General features: G+C 37.6%; 1 protein-coding gene across 1 annotated transcript in view; it reads right to left on the bottom strand.

Moving 5' to 3' along the window:
• Positions 1–2743: 2743 nt before the first annotated feature.
• The window catches only part of LOC107664393 (protein kinase C alpha type-like), a 70790-nt gene continuing 55704 nt past the window's right edge, over positions 2744–17829 (bottom strand). The window contains exons 12-15 of the mRNA XM_016454953.1: positions 14035–14115; positions 11236–11343; positions 10409–10549; positions 2744–4204 (exon numbers count right to left, since the gene is read on the bottom strand). Coding sequence (XP_016310439.1) covers positions 4037–4204; positions 10409–10549; positions 11236–11343; positions 14035–14115 — 498 coding nt within the window. The 3' untranslated portion in view covers positions 2744–4036. The remainder of the gene's footprint in view (positions 4205–10408; positions 10550–11235; positions 11344–14034; positions 14116–17829) is intronic.

The raw sequence follows: 17829 nt of genomic DNA, 5'->3' as shown, positions 1-17829 counted from the left end.
AATGACGACTGCTATGCTCATTATTACATCCAACAACAAAACACCTCAATTGCTTAATCCTCCTCAATCGGAGATGTTCTTGTCTTCCCCTGCACCGGAGTCGACACAATGGCGGACTGATGACAGCTCACTCAGGGCGGGTCTAAGGTAAGACGCTAATGTCAATCAACTATCGTGGGAGGGGCCTGTGCAGAACTACGTCATTTTGACAGGAATCTCAGAACAGCCTGATTTGAGAAAGGGGATTTTAAAATAGTGATTTAAAAAAAAAAAACACTGGGTGGATTTTTATCATTATAGGATGGATGTGTACACACACTTCCAACACACTTTTATGTTCAAACAACTTGTAAAGTGAATTTTGCATCCGATGACCCCTTTAATGTCTGAACTAAACCATATTCAGTTGGAAAATAAATGAACTTAACTCTTTAACTGATTAGAAATGTGTCCTGAGTTAGATCACATTTACTAGAGTTTGTTTATGGCCACTTGTGGTCACTCCATCATCTTGAAGAACTAAAACATGGACATAACCACTTTTTTCATACATTTATTTATATACATTATCCTTCACAAAGAACAGAGGGACAAACTTTTGTAAAGAAAAACAAAGATGAGTGACTTAACTTATTCAAACTAAAACACTGTCCTGGAATCCATAATTTCATAATAATAATAAATATATATTTATAATTCCTGATAGAATCTCTAATAAGAAATGGCTGGGTGGAATGTTCATATACTTCATATGCCCAGGGAATGTTGGAATGCCACCTCACATGCAGAGAAACCACAATCAAACACATGAACGTTACATTCCCAAATACTCTCAATGTGAGACACTTGTGTTTACCTGCATCCTGCAAGACAACCGCTTGAATACTGTCTGAATCACTTCATAAGAGGACCGGCTCTGTTTCCACTCGTATCATCAAGTATCCATTTACTTCTTGGGATGAAGAAATAAACACCTGGAATATCTACTTGTTTTTTTCTTCCACACACAGGGACTTCAAACATCCGGTCTATAAAATTTCTAAAATACATACTGAAAAATTATAGCTCCAAAAAATTTGCTCATACTGATGAATCAGTGGTGAAATTCAACAATGGTGAACCTGATAACTACAGTATTCCACCAAGTGCTTGGCACAAGACTAGAGCCCAAACCGAGCGATCTACTGTGTAAAAACAGCATTTCTGAGGTACTTTTTTTTTTACTAGAATACATAAAGTCAGACTCACGGTAAAATTGACTTTCCCATCTTTACCCTGTTGTCATACAGATAATTCAGATGGAGTTGCACAGCAGTGGTCTAAATCTTTATCCACCGATTGAAACTAAACAGGAACAAAAGCAACAACACAAAGGAGGAGAGTTAAGGTGGGACGGATACGGTACTCGGTGTGACAGTCATTCCATGCTAGAGGACTCCGGATTCCTGGAATCATGCAACATGTTTTGCATGCGCCGATTTGCCCCACATGCACACAGCAGCTGCAAACACACATAGAGTATGTAGGAGCACAGAGCCCAGTCAGTCTACATACAGCTCCTACAATTATATACTATCAGCATAGAAAACAGAGTGGATAAATACAAGAATTATATATAACAAAGGTTTGCAGATACCAAAGCTATCTCAGATTAGCCAAACTAGTCTTTTTGGATCATCTAAACATAGAAACCATCTAAGTTAAAAAGTTAAAAGCACATTCAGTTCTTAGTATAAAATCTGCAGGATAATGTACAGTACGCCTTCTCTGTATTTACAAAAATCTTGGTATATATACTGTAGTGTACCTTTAGTGTAACAGTAAACATAGCGCTCAAGGTAAAAATACTCACAGAGCAAAAATGCAAGATGATCATAAACTAAGACCTAAAAAGACAAAAATATCCGATATATACTGGAAAGTTCCCTTTGATAAGAACATGTAGTTTAACATGAAGAGTATTGATCACCAAAGGACAGAAACACTACCAGAGACAGGGTTATATTAGAAGTTATACACGACTGACCTCCCACCCCCCTCCAACATTAAAAAAAAAAACCCTGTACACTCTTAAAAATAAAGGTGCTTCACAATGCCATAGAAGAACCTTTTTGTCTAAATGGTTCCATAAAGAACCTTTAACATCTGAAGAACCTTTCTGTTTCACAAAAGGTTCTTTGGGGCGAAAGAAGGTTCTTCAGATTATAAAAAGGTAAGAAAGAGATGGTTCTTTAAAGAACCTTTGACTGAATGGTTCTTTGTGGAACCAAAAATGGTTCTTCTATGGCATCGCTTGAAGAACCTTTTGAAGCACCTTTATTTTTAAGAGTGTAATGATTCATATGAAAAGAAAGTGTATTTGAAGACCATTTGGAGTTTTTGCATTGTGGCATAATATCTATGTCAGTTATGCACATTTTAATTGCATTACTGTTTTTACTTTTTCTGTAATTCTCTGTTTCCAGCGGTGATTTTCATTAGATTCTCATTTTTGTCAAATCATTACAGTAATAAGCAGCATAAACAACAAACACTACCATGATTTATAAATACTTAATGTACATTAAATAGTACATCTTCATTTCACATTTTTTCACATTAAAGTAAGGGTTTAATTTTTTATTTATTTAGCTTTTAGGGTAAAGGTGCTTAACAGTCACGAAAATGTCACAATGCAAAAAAAAAAAAAATTATATATATATATATATGGTTTTAAAACAGGATTCTTTTTTCTTTAAGCAAAGATTTTCTGGGGTGAAATATGTCCTAGACAAGGTTTTGACAGGTTTCGTTGACTCACCCCCTACAGTTTAAAGTACAGCATCTTTTTTTGTCTCCTTACATATTCTTTATGTTGTAGCAGTGGTAGATTTCTTTAGCATAATATGCAGGTTTTAAACCAAAAACCATATATCCATTTCTAACAGAAGTGACTCAGTCTGGTTTGAAATGTTGCACTGGATACTTATTATCAGGCCCAGGCAGAATCCGCAGACTTTTTTGTGCTGAACATGAAAAACACAAATCTGCAGGATTGATTTAAACAAGGAAAAATATGTTCAATGAAACAGTGTTATTAGATTATCCAAAGTATTTAATAAAATCAAACATGCAAGCGGATGAGTATAGGACAGGTGATCTGCAGGATTCTGCGGGTGTGTAAGACCTGCGTATTAGCAACGAGGAATCACTCAGAATCACAATTCATACATTTAGAGCGAGAGGAAAAGTTGTGTATATGTTGAATATGTCAAGACCAGGCGAGCAGGCAGTGACGGGATTGGAAGCTGTCATTCTAAAACTCGAGGAGCAATAAGGATTCAAGTTTCAGCCCAAGATAAGGGACACCACCAAGAGATCTAGTAGGAAATCAATATGCATATATAGAACTGGATATAAAAAACCTTTTGATGCAGTAATATTTTGGCACTCCTATAACAAGATATTTTTTTTAAATTTACAAATATATAATTCAGGAACAGTAGAAATGGCAGTAGAGGATAAAAGGAATAGGACACAAAAACCTGTTTCATGTCAGCATGCTTCACACACAAAGAATCTGAGGACTGGAAAAAGGGATCGTTCAATATCTCCATCTTCTGTGTTTTGTAAAATATACTGAACCTGTACATAAAATCTATCTGCATACAGGCAATCGATGAACTGTCATTACTATGAGGACATTAGCCTAGAGAGCTGCCTTTCTGTCTACTACCTACACAAGCTGCATCCTAACTGAGATGGAACCTCATAAAAGCATAATTTGTCAGGAACGAGTCTGTGGTGCCTTAAAATGCTCACCAGTCTATGGAACAGATCTTACACCAGCTCCATTAAAAACTGGCCTCAAAGTCTGAATGTGGACACATGCTTTAGAATATTATTTCCATTCACCCATCAAACTCCCTTCTCCAGCCCTCCTCAGTTCAGATAAAGGGTATTCAACTGTCTACAAAGATCTGGTGAGCTCATAAATAACATGGATGTGGTTGTTAGTTTGAGCAGGACGGGCGGTCCTCTTCTTCATCGGGCCGTCTCATACCACACTGTGAAGCGACGATGGGTGGATGAACTCTGGGTTTATGTAAGAGAATCCAGCGAATTCGCTCTGGTCGATGTTGGCGATGACCAGTTGGTCTGGAGGGGTCAGCATGGGCTGCGTGCGGGTGAAGAATTTGTCGAAGTTCTCCGCTGCTTTGCCGCACTGTTAAAGGAAGGGGAGAAGAAAGACGGCAGGTTATTTTGTTATATTGTTATGCGCTTGAGAGAAAATTCATTCACTTAGGACTTCCGTCACGGATGTCATGTATGTCCAGTAAATGGAGCATTTTTATAAAGATGATTGGAAGGGGAATATTCAAGGCTGTGTTAAAGGATTGAAACCTAGCATCTGTGCTGTATCAATTGGGTTTTTTGAGGGGGCTGTGCAAACAAACATGGGTGGCCACAGGTTGAGATGAATCAGTTTATAGCCATAAAACACATATATACACACAGTGAGAGTAGATCAGCACAGAGGGTGGGTGGTTTTGATGCAAACACATGAAAAGACTCTTAAAATAGTTCAGGCCTTTATCATGTGGACTCCCTTATTAAGCCAAGTTGACTAAGGTTGACTAAATGCTGACCCACACTAAAAGATTTTTAAAACAACCAGAGTACCAACTGTGACTTTAGAGTCAAACATGACTTTAGAGTGAACAAATGGCGGATGACGGGCAAGAAGAAATGGCGACAATAGTATTATTGGATTTCTTTTTTTACCGGAAATTCGTGGAAAAACAGAAATAGGTTTGGATGAAGTTGTGAAGATGGCATAAACGTGGACTTTACATTTACAGAGCGGGCTGGAGGCGAGTAAAACTTGCGTCTTCCGTCAACTAAGTTTCTGATTGGAAATCATTCCATTCCGTTCCACGTGACAATCTACAGAGTGTGTGCACGTTTGTCCTCAGGAATCCCCCCACACAACAGGATTTCTGAACATAAATATTCAACATGTTGGATATTTAAAATTTTGAGCAGATTCAATTATTGTTAAACACACCCCACACCACAGGAAAATCCAACCTGGTCTCATAAAAATACGTACCTCTGGGTACTTTTCTGCAACACCGTTTTTACGTACCTTACTGCACGTTTCGCCGCAGTCTTAAAGAGAAATGTCCACTGAGTGGCGCTAAAACATGGGTTCAATACGTGAACCCTGGCACGTTTTTATTACGTTGATATAGTTACATATTGCTGTGTTTTTATTACGTTGATTCAGGTACGTATTGCGGCGGTTCAGAATTCAAATATCCTGGGATTGTCGGTAAAAGTTAATGCTGTATCATGTTGGACATATGCCCTACCCCAAACCCAACCCTAAACATACCCGATAGTGTTAACAAATGCTAAACTGATATAAAAACGCATTTGTTGATGCAACCGTGCCATCTGAACTTCCTTATATGCAGATTTGAACTGTTTTGTCGAACCGTAGTTACACGGGATACGAACCGGAGCTCCTCACCGCTCAAGTATGTCTCCGTACTCCATGAGCTGCCGAACAAAACTACCATCTATGAAAACCCATAGATATGAAGCTGGATAGGTGCGATGCTAACATTCAAAAGCATCAGTTTTCAAATATCCCAGCATATTAAAATTGTTTTGAAGTCATAACATGATATTCTTCAAGTAATTGTGCGAAAATTACGCTTTATTAATTGAAACTCTGTAAATTTGTGTGAAAAGGAATAAAAGGTGTTGGAGTTTTACTGCCTCTAGTGTTCATTTCTTTTGGAAACTGCAGTGATATGTACTTATTGGTACGTATTTCGTGTCTGGCGAAAAAAGTGCCCCCAGGTACGTTTTTGCCATGAGACCAGTTTGGGAAAATCAGATAAGATAATCTGTAGAACCATCAAGATATTCGGGACTTTACCTAGGATTGTCGGAAGGGCAGAATTCAGCCCAAAATCGGCCCTATTATATTGTTTTGTGTACCCCGCTTAAGTGTGGTTTTAGACCTAAGGGACTTAAATTGTTACGACAAGGGCTTTCGCAGTGGGTAGATAGGAACTTACTTACAGAAAGTAGCCACCAAGGCACAAAAGCATTCGCACCACCAGTAGGAACTTTTAGAGGACTTTTAAAACATTTAAGGGCAGCATTCAAGTACGTCAACAACTGGAGGATGGAAGACGGAGAAGTGACTTCAGCGTCCGTCCATCTCTAAGCTGTTTTCCATGTTCTTGAAGTTAGTTTGTGATGTAAGTAAATGTAAACTATGTGTTTACACAGCTTTTGGTGCTAAAAATGGCGGGTGCTTTTGTTTCGTATGGTATGCATTCGGCCAATCAACACACTTACGTCACTGGTAGTTCCTATTGTCCTGGGTTAGATCCTACTCTGAAGTAGGAGCCAATTTATTCCCCCCAAAAGGTATTCCTATAACTAAAATCGTTCCCAGTTCCTGCGGTGCAAACACGCCAAAAAGTGGGTACTTCCACTAATAGTTATGGGAACTATGAAAGTGTTCCTTCGGTGTTAAAGCCTGTAATGCTGCATTTTCTACTTGCTTTATTTTGCTTTCACAAGGCAACATTTCAAAGCATACCAAAATGTGTCGTGTTCACATATGCCTAAACAAAATGAACAAAAGGAGAAAACGCTCCAGGTTGCAAAACAAACACTCCAACTGAGCCAGGTATGAAAACTTAGAGTGGCAGAGCAGGACCTAATCACAAAACGGATCAATTAAACTGATTGAACTGGTTAACAGAGATACTTATTTTTTCAATATGATCACTCCTGGCTTCTCCCATTACACTGGGATCATCTTTTTCAGATGCACGAAACAGTCTGCGCAGCTTTCTGTTCCCTGTAAACTCTCTGGTCTGGAATACTGACTAGTGAAAGAAGAGCTCATCATCTCACGGTTGCTCTTGAGTTACTACTCTTAAAGTCGACATGAAATCAAAACCCTATATCAAGATCTAATCAAGACCCTATATACTTTTTAATACACATTCCTGACCATATTGTGCATGTTTTATATGTGCACGTTAAAAAAAAAAGTTAGTCTTCATATTCTATAATCCACTTGCTCTGAAGTAACTTTTCCCTATTGACTTGCATCACCAAAAAATTTCTAATTTCTCAAACCGTCCCCTCTATCCACTTATTTTTCACCATCCTTGATCATAAGATCAAGATCTTCTGTAAATCAAAATGCATAAGCAAGCCAAAATGGTTTGTGAACACAGTTAATTTTGACTTTATAGACAGACTGATCTTGTGTCAATGTCCTCATTAGTTGGTCAAGGCTATAAGCAGTACATTGAGCTGTAACAGCGTGGACTCTCAACCCCCCTTTATTTCATATACCTTCCTGTCAAGCACTGAAATAGTGAAAGAAATAGAATAATTTACTAATCACAGCAATCAGATAGATGGTCTGGTGTTATTTTTTAGCAGCTTTGTAAGTTCTAATAAAAATTTTGATTCTCATTAGGGGTGCATTTAACTCACCGCTAACTACCATAGTTCAACAGACTCAAGAAATTAACTGTCTGCTTGTGTAGTAACTTCTATTGTTGCAGAACTTTCGACTTTCGTTAATGATGCCAAATTAATGTCATATTATAAAAACATGATTTTGGAGGACTAAGTTGCTATTTTGTTCTGTTCTGGAATCGTGGTTTCCCTCACACTAACTGTGTTTTCATTCTCATGACAAACTAAAAGGCGCAGAATTAAATTTGTACATATTTGAATGACAGATATAGACTGTATACAGCATGTTAGCTTGCTTAATTTGCTCAAGAGAATGATCTATTGAAGTCAAAGTCATTCTAACTATGCTTCTAATCACAGGTCGAGAGCTGCAGTATCAACTATAATTCTCTGAAAAGCTGTTTGCAAATGTTCATTGGAACAATGGTTTCGGAAAACACCGAATTATGAAACTATGATGCTTTTAGAAAAAACACACACCAATGATTGTTAAAAACCAGAATGCCTCACACTAGGAACAAATAATTTTTTTTGGTCATTTTTTCATGTTCAAAAATATTTTTTTTTCTGAATGACTAATTTGCTGTTTAAAACTCCACATATGAGTTGTCTGCATGTATAATTAAGTTTAGAGAGTTTGTAAGAATGTTTAGCGTCCGTGGTATCAAAATGATCGTTACCAGATGCTGGCGGGGTGAACGAGGCTTGAGTTGTGAGGGCGCGGGCGCAGCCTCCGTGTTGCTAGATCCTATTATAAGCGTCTTTGGACTTGTCTTTTCCACTTAATTTGACACTTTAGAAAGTTAATAAAGTGGGAAGTTACCATTTAGGGTTAGCAATATATTTATCTTATCTTTTTTGCAAAAGATTTGAACTAATTTCGATTCATTCTGATTAATTTTTCGGTTTTTATTTGTTTTCATAGCAATATCTGGCAACACTGCATCACCGGCACTTAAACTGAGGCCATGTCCACACGTACACGGGAGTTTTTCCTTCCGTTTTAAAAAAAATCTCCGTCCACATGAAAATGCAAACGCATGCTATGAAGCACTGTCAAGAGCATGCCAAACCAACAGGTGGCGATATAATCTCAACCGTAAAGCCATGTTGGCCAATCAGAAGCCTGAAAAAGTTTCCAGTAGGCGGGGATAACAGCGCAGGCTCCATTCGGCAAGGCAAACGCAAAAAAAACCCAAAAAACATCATGATATTATCTGTCAGAAACATGATCAATGCTATCAACAGTGTTGAGGAAGCTACTCTGAAACTGTAGCTTGGAGGTATAAATTCACTGAAAACACTTGTTTATCAATGCTAACATGGTTGCTAACACAGCTACAAGCTACTTGTAAATTAAAGTAGTTAAGCTACATTCAAGCTACTCTTCTGAAAAAGTAGCTAGCTACACTACAAGTTACTGTCAAAAAGTAGCTAGCTACATTGAAACTACTTTCAATTTTTTTATTATTATTTTTTTTACAATTAGCATTACAAATAACTAAATAATTATTAATGAAGAATTATAATGAGGTTTTAAGTAAAATATTTGGGGTTTAAAACAACATACCGTAATGCAATCATGATTTCAAAGAGTAGGGTGAATTCACACAAAAAAACTGGGAGGACAGATTATATTATGACTGTTCATCATTGTAAAATATACATTTTATCTAGAGTACAATAAAGAAGAAAGCTTAATCAGTTTAAAAAGGCTATTATTCACCTCCTGTATGTGCTTTAAGTCTTCGACGTAGACCACATTTTAATCTTTGTTTTGCGTAAATTACATTTGATTCATGTGAAATATCCACTCCTGTACATCCTTTGCATTATCATCAGATGATCTCTTGTCGGTGGAAAGACTAAAGCCGCGCGATGCGTGATATCACAACAGATGGTGGTAATGAACAAATTTAGTTTGTGATCTAGTCAGAAGACGCTGCACTGCTTCAATGCAGGCTCGTGACTCGTCAGAACGCAAAACGGAATGTAGCATTTGGTTGCGCTACACCGCTACTTGCTGGAAAAAGTAGTTAGCTACAGGAAAAGCTACAATGTTTTAAAAGTAGCATCGCTAGTGTAAAGCTACTGAAAAATGTAGTTAAGCTAGTAGCGTCGCTACTTGTAGCTAGCTACTCCACAACACTGGCTATCAAAAACAATAGCATTTAACACTAGTACACAGATCTGTAGAACAAGTAGGTTACAAAATGAAATGAAATATGCAAACATTTGCCATGAAGAAGTCTATGCTATTTCATTCTGTATAGTAGTTACATTTTCACAAAGTTATGCTAAAAACATTCATAAGAGCACTAGACAAAGTTATCATCTATATGGTTATTAATGAAAACTATAACAGTAATATGTATTGTTGCATGAATAATAAATAACTAAACAAAATTATCCATCCCTAACCTATAGTAAAGTATTAACACATTTTGATGCAATAAATTTGGTATAATTTAACAATGTTCATCCCTCAAAAACAGAGAAAACATATTTCACAAACATCTACATGTATGTTTCTTTTAAAGTGTTTAGTGTATATAATGAGTTGTATTTATAGGGGTTTTTATAGCACAATTCTTAACCCTACCCCAGACCTCACTAATTTTCAAACCCTGGTTACGGCCATGACTAGGAAGCAACACTGCAGCTAGCCATTGATGGATGCACTAGCTTCAGCCATCTTAGTGTATAAAATGCATTAGATGAGCAGTGAGATGGTCATTTGAGGCTGAGACTAGACACATCAAACTATTATCAAAGTGCAGGGGTTATGCAAGTAACTAAACAATATACAGTGTGGTCTACTGTGACCTGAGGAAGCGAGTTGTCATCAACCCCAACAGCGCTGGCAAAGGTCACAGACGTACAAACACATCATATTCACACTCACCACTTTGGGTTTGAAAGGAGGCTGGATCTCTCTGTTGGCCAACCGTTCCCAGTCGATTCTGCGGAAGAAAGCTTGCTCCTTTATATCTCGCTCACCCTCTGGACTGCAACCTAGACGCTTGGATGGATGCTTCGTCATCAGCTGTGCGTGTGGACGAGAAGAGAGAGATTATTAAACCAGAGCCCATCTAGATTTAATCATGAAAGAGCATCTGGGTAGGTAGATAGGTAGATAAAATATTGATAATAATAATGTATTTTTCATTTTATGGAAACCACTAAAACACACTAGTGCAATTCAAAGTTTTTCCAATTTGGCTGTGCTAAATTTGAGCTGAAATCACTTAAATGAAACAAAACATTTAGACATTAGAGTCTTATTAACACCCATTAACAATGATTTACAATCATTAAGAAAAATTACACAGTGCCCAAAACATCTGATATACATAATGATATTTGAAACTATTCTACATTAACTAATGAGCTCCTCCACATTAGTAATCATGAAGTGTCGTCACTGCCTTTACTGACATTTAAATCACCACCATGAATCATTTAATTTTTTTTTTTGATTCGCAGAGGAACATAATCAAACAGAATGGAAAGACAAATGAAATGAAATATTATTATCTTCCACTCAACTATTATAGCGAGTGATAATTCCATGACTTGAGCTGACAGCAATATTAAAGTACGCCAGTTATTAATCCAAGCTGAAAAATAATTCCAATATAGCCTCTGCATTATTCATTTCTCATTCAATGAGCAACGGCATATAGATATTTAGAGGAATAAAGCAGCTCCTGCTGATGTCTTAGGACTCACCCCTTTACAGATGGACACTGCTTCTTTAGACAGGGATTTGGGGTAGGACACGTTGTGCTCCATTATGGACTGAAACAGCTCATCCTCGTCCTCGCCATCAAATGGAGGCTGTTAGAAACAGAGTAGTTGCTTAAAAATGAGCTCAGCTATAAATTAGCTGAGCAGATTCCATAGACCCGTGTTTTTAATGAATTGAGGTAAAGTGTACAACAAAGACATGTTTAAAGTCTCTTTCTCTCTTATTTTTCACAGCTCTGGGACTCTCAATCCATCTTAAAAGGTTAGTTCACCCAAAAATGAAAATTCTGTCATTAATTACTCACCCTCATGTCGTTTCAAACCCGTAAGACCTTCGTTCATCTTCGGAACACAAATTAAGATATTTTTGATGGAATCTGAGAGCTGTCTGACCCTGCATAGACAGCAACACAACTGAAATGTTCCCAAGTCCAGAAACGTAGCAAGGAGATCGGTAAAATAATCCATGTGACATCAGTGGTTCATCCGCAATTATATGAAGCTACAAGAAAAGCTACGAAAAAAAAAAACGACTTTATTCAACAATTCGTCTCCTCCACATCACCCTGATGCCATTTTGGAGAATATCAGCTGGACGTAAACAGCGTAAACAGTGTGATGCAGCTGACACAGAACAGCAAACGCTGTTTACGTCCAGCTGATACTCTCCAAAATGGCACCAGGGTGATGTGGAGGAGACGAATTGTTGAATAAAGTCAGTTTTTTTTTTTTTTGCGCACAAAAAGTATTCTCGTAGCTTCGTATAATTGCGGATGAACCCCTGATGTCACATGGATTATTTTACCGATCTCCTTGCTACGTCTCTGGACTTGGGAACATTTCAGTTGCGTTGCGGTCTATGGAGGGTCAGACAGCTCACAGATTCCATCAAAAATATCTTAAATTGTGTTCCGAGGATGAACGAAGGTCTTACGGGTTTGAAACGACATGAGGGTGAGTAATTAATGACAGAATTTTCATTTTTGGGTGAACTATCCCTTTAAGTTCTCCAGAAGTACTGACAGCTTCCACCTCCTCATCCTGACAGAGGCGGGTTATTAGCAGACACCCACAGTACTCAATACTTTCAGAGTTTCTAAAAAGGAACAATACACATTTCTGTCATGATTCCCGAGTCATTTTAAACTTTTCACATTTTTTTCTTTTAAACGCTGTATCCTCACAGCAGTGGGATGATATATTACATAAGCAAGAATCATTCCAGGATGGGGGTGTCCAAGACAAAATCGTCCAAAGGGAAGTGTGTAACAAGATTCTTCTGTTGGGTAATTGGACCCGGGAGTCAGCGGGAGAAAGCTGAGATGTAAATAACGTAACCTTGGTAACCGTTCTGGCAGAAAGTATAGAGGACACAGGAAGTGCATTTCACACTGAGGCCTGGGCAGCACTCTATATAAATGAATATCACTGAAACGAACAGAGAATATTCCAAAAGGAACAAATAAAGCAGTTTATTAAGTCAACGCATGTGAATTAAATGTCTGTTTGTCTTTGTGTATAAAACCAGTCATACAAGTACAAACATTTTTTTGTGTTTTTGCATTGCATTGCATTATTTTATTTTTTTTTGCATAGTACCACTGCTACATTGTAAAAGTGAAATAAGATAATAATAAAATATAAGATATTATATAACATATACTGTTCACAATTTAGTCTGGGGACCAATTCTCACTATTAACTACAAATTTTGCCTTAATAAACTCCTAATTACTGCGTATTAATAGTTAGTAAGGTAGTTGTTAAGTTTAGGTATGATGTAGGATTAAGGGATCTAGAATTTGGTCATGCAGAACAAGGTGTTAATATATGCTTTATAAATACTAATAAACAGCCAATATGCTATTAATATGCATGCTAATAAGCTACTAGTTAATAGTGAGTTAATTAACTAGTTAATTGGCCCTTAAAATAAAGTATTACCAATATATTAAAATAAATAATTTAGTTTAATAACAATAATAATCTATGTCAAACAGTAAGGCTTCCAGATTCTTTCTCAGAATTGCATCTGTAAGAAAATGTAGCAAAACAAGGATGAGCTGCCCAGACTTTTTAATATTAAGGGACGAAAAAAAACAACAAAAAAAACTTGATTGAGGGTTGTGAGCCAAAAGTAAATGTTGCATTATATCCAACTATATTATACTACAATGTATTACATTTTGTAAATAATAAAAAAAAAGTAAATATATATATATATTTTTTTTGTAATCAAGTACATACACACATAAACAGATAGATAGATCTGTACATTCTTTAACCCTGAAGGTTGCATATTATTAGAGTAGTAATATGCACTCTTATGGTACTATTATGACTATTATCCTTTGGGAGTAAAGAAGGTACAAAGGTATCCCCTTTGAGGGTACTGCCCCAGTGACAAGCTGTTGTATCCCTAAATATACAATTTTTGCCTTTTTTTTTGACAGTTGTACACATACTGCCCAGAGAAAATTAAACTGTATTGAACCCAGGAGATTAAAAAAAATACATAAATGTAACATGAAAATGCATTAAAATTCTTGTTCCGTCAGAAGCACCTTGTGCAAACCAAAATCTCAATCCTCTCCATCATGCTCTGTTGCTCGGAGACAGTGTGTTTCGCTGCAAGTCGTTTGCTGTGGCGTTCGCTGATCACAGCAGGGCTGCAATCACAGTTATTCAAAGCACCTCTGAAAAGCCCTGGCATCTGACTCAGTTGAGTACTACAGAGAATACTAAATGATTCTCAAGAACTTTCTGTGCACGTCCACCTACCTGCCCAGCCAGCATCTCATAGAGGAGCACACCGTATGCCCACCAGTCCACCGATTTACCGTACGGCTGATAGGCGATTATCTGGGGGAAGAGGAAATGAACATGTGCATCACTTTCTGTCCAGTCATTCTTTCAACTCTCATGGGCTCTTGGGGAACTCTATTCAGTCTCCATTCAGCTGTCAAGAGCACAATGCACATTTCATTACTGCTCAAGGGGGTGGTAGTCGCTCTGCTATTTTTTAACCATTTGCTGTAATAATAGATTTTTCCCCCCGCACCAGTCCACTTACACCCACATATTCAGCACACACACCAATGAGTGTGCATAATCACAGGGGAAGTTAATGAGAGCTTTGTTAAGCATAGAGAGTGGATGTTTCATGTCAAACTCTGATTTTCTTCCTCTTCATGTGTGCTTTAGAAATGACTGCATAGTTGTGCCACTTTCCACAAGTAGGGCACAAATTGGTGCCCCATTACTTTCTCAAAAGCAATGAAGTCACACATGCCACGTTCTTTCAAGAGAGAACGCATTGCATGAAAGGTAGCACATTTTAAACTACCAAATGTCTACACAACACCTCTTTGCAAAGAAATGTTAATGTTAATCTAATTTTGACTTGACTTGATTGACTATATCTAACAACTGAAATCATAAAACAATGACTTTGACAAAATAAATAAATATACAGTGGGTACGGAAAAATCCAGTCCCATCAGTATAATCAAACACAGCTGGACTCAAATGAAGGTGTAGAACCATCTCAAGGATGATCAGAAGAAATGGACAGCACCTGAGTTAAATATATGAGTGTCACAGCAAAGGGTCTGAATACTTAGGACCATGTGATATTTCAGTTTTTCTTTTTTAATAAATCTGCAAAAATGTCAACAATTCTGTGTTTTTCTGTCAATATGGGGTGCTGTGTGTACATTAATGAGGAAAAAAAATTAACTTAAATGATTTTAGCAAATGGCTGCAATATAACAAAGAGTGAAAAATTTAAGGGGGTCTGAATACTTTCCGTACCCACTGTATAAAGTGATTTTCTTTAGTCTAATACTTTACTTATTTTTAATACACTGCATAAAGTGTAAGTTCACAGTAAGCATGTTTTAAGTGTCTGCTGGCCGTCTACTCAAAGACACAGAGCAGACTGTCTGCCAGCCTTCACATCAACAGCCTGACCTCAAAAGCCCTCACACACACACACACACACACACACACACACACACAAGCATAAATTAAAATCAGACTGGGTCTGGGACTACTCGATTTGGCACAACTCAACTGAAAGCCAAATAGGAAATGTAAATAATTATATAATTAAAGGCAATTATATAAAAATTCACTAGTAAAATTTGTTTTATTAAATATTTTATTTTTATTAAATAGTCTACATCTACACTATTCCTGTCACGGGATTGTCACAACAATATACAACGCACACAACGACAGAGTAGGATGGAGAATTCCTTTTTAACAAATCCACAGGGAAAGGGAACAACAATAATCCAACAGCAAATAATCCATGTTTAAATAAACATTTAATTATTTTAAATATTTATTCAACCTTGCATTACTACTATTTAAAAAAACAATAGTAAAAATGCATAATTTTTTCAAGCTTATTTAGGTAAAAAGTTAGGCAGACAAAAAAGGGCACATACTTTATTTCACCACCCAATAATTATTAAAGTCATAGGTGTGTGTAGAAAAATTAGCTGCATTATAATTTATGTCTGCGGTGATTCCACTAATGTCAACCTACTGTAGGCTTAATGGAAAAATGTGCCTCTACGTCCATTTTTGCAAATGTCCAAAAACATACCTACACATACAATTCACTGCAGTTTCCAGCTGAAATTACCATAGTTGCAGTAAAACCCCAACAACCTTTATTCCTTTTCAAATAAATTACAATTATAGTGCCATATTATTATTTAATAAAGACTTGTTTCCATGTGGTTCCTACTATGTTATGACCTCAAAACACTTTTACCATAGTGCATTACTTGTAAACTAATATATTTTGATGTCTGCATCACATAACCAGCTCCATATGTGTGATGCAGTAAACTTGCTCAGTAGGTCACCTCGTACAGCACTGCACTTGTGCTCGGGTATGAGTCCCATGAAACATGAGTCATGATAAAAGAGCTTAAAGATTTTTAGAAGCATGCTGAAATGGCATGGTTACTTCAGCAAATGCATGTTTAAGTCATGCTTGTGTCATGGTGCGGGTGGAGAGATAAGGCGAGGACTCAAATGCAGAAAGTATGGGCTATTTATTAATAAAACAAAACAACAACAAAAACTACCCCGAAGGGGAAAAACAGGTAGGACAGGACAGGACAGGACAGGACAGGACAGGTACATCCAACACACGTACATACGAATAGTAACGAACTAGCACAAGACAGCAAACACTGGGAGACTAAGTAGGGCACGTAATGAGGGAGACAACAGGTGGAACCACTGAAACAATAATGAGGTAACAAGATGGGCGGGGTCAGACAATAGACAGGAGAGCACATGGCACAAACAAACACACAACAAGCCATGTGCTCACACAAAAGACACATTGTCCTCTGGTGGCCATCTAGTGCACACCAGCTGAAGACTGTGACAGCTTGGTTTTATTAACACTATCGGTAAGGTTTAGGGTAGGGATTACTGTAGGTGATACATTAACCTTTACACGCCACTCACTGGACATTTCATTTCTGAACTGCCACGATAAACATAATAAAAAGTTGCCAGATGCACGTTAATCTGTTTCAGATTCCGAAAAAAAAGAAAAAAAAAAAACTCAGTTTATCCAGAATCATGCAGTTCTATTTTGCACACAAACAGGCCTTAAAGAGTCCAGTTTTTATGTAGCCTGTTGGTTTTTGTTCATGGTATTCAGCTCCAATAAATGGTTTGCAAAAAAGAGACACAGGATAAATGTTTGATATCATTATTTAATCACATTGGAATCGAAACAGGGAATCGAAAATAATCGGAATCGATAAGCAGAATTGGAATCGGAATCGATAAAATTCAAACGATACCCAACCCTACTCACTCCTCATTGACTTTCATTGTATTGATGAATAGCCAAGATAAATCTCCTTTTGTGTTCCACAGAAGAAATAAAGTCATACAGGTTTGGGGTGGCATTATGGGTAAATTAAATGTTTTGTTTTGTTTTCTCAGTCGTCTCTCACCTCCGGGGCGATGTAATCTGGCGTTCCACAGAAGGTGCGTGTTGCCATGCCCTCAAACATGTTTTCCTTACACATGCCGAAGTCTGCGATCTTGATGTGGCCCTCGGAGTCCAACATCACGTTATCCAACTTCAAATCTCTGAGGACAAAATACACAAACCAGGTGTATGAAATGCACCTCAGATAACTGATGTTCATGGTAAACGCTCTGCATCTGCCTTCCCTCATTACAAACAGTTCACAGTTAATAGTGTGGTCTTTAGCTGAGCATGCGAGTGGGCAGTATAAGCGAGGTCAGGTCAGCCATGCTCAGCCTTCATCATCAAAGAGCATGATTAATGCGAGCTGAACGCTGGGATGGGAACGGCGAGTGAGGAGCTGAATGCAGACAGCGCTGCAGATAAACAGTCTTTCTTACAGCCAGCTTTTCCTCAAAGAGTCTCATTCTCTGGACAGGAATATGTATACTGCATTTCATGGGTGTTTCGGACCTGCTAAACCCTGAGTTCCCTTTCATGGGAACTTCGAACTGCGTCCTCTAGGGGTCGCTATGGGGAACGCCTCGTCGTGACCCGTGTCT

Source organism: Sinocyclocheilus anshuiensis, unplaced genomic scaffold (assembly GCF_001515605.1).
Source record: "Sinocyclocheilus anshuiensis isolate Anshui unplaced genomic scaffold, SAMN03320099.WGS_v1.1 scaffold321, whole genome shotgun sequence".
Taxonomy (NCBI): domain Eukaryota; kingdom Metazoa; phylum Chordata; class Actinopteri; order Cypriniformes; family Cyprinidae; genus Sinocyclocheilus; species Sinocyclocheilus anshuiensis.
The sequence above is the reverse complement of the archived record's forward strand: the minus strand, read 5'-3'. Positions and strand labels throughout refer to the sequence as shown.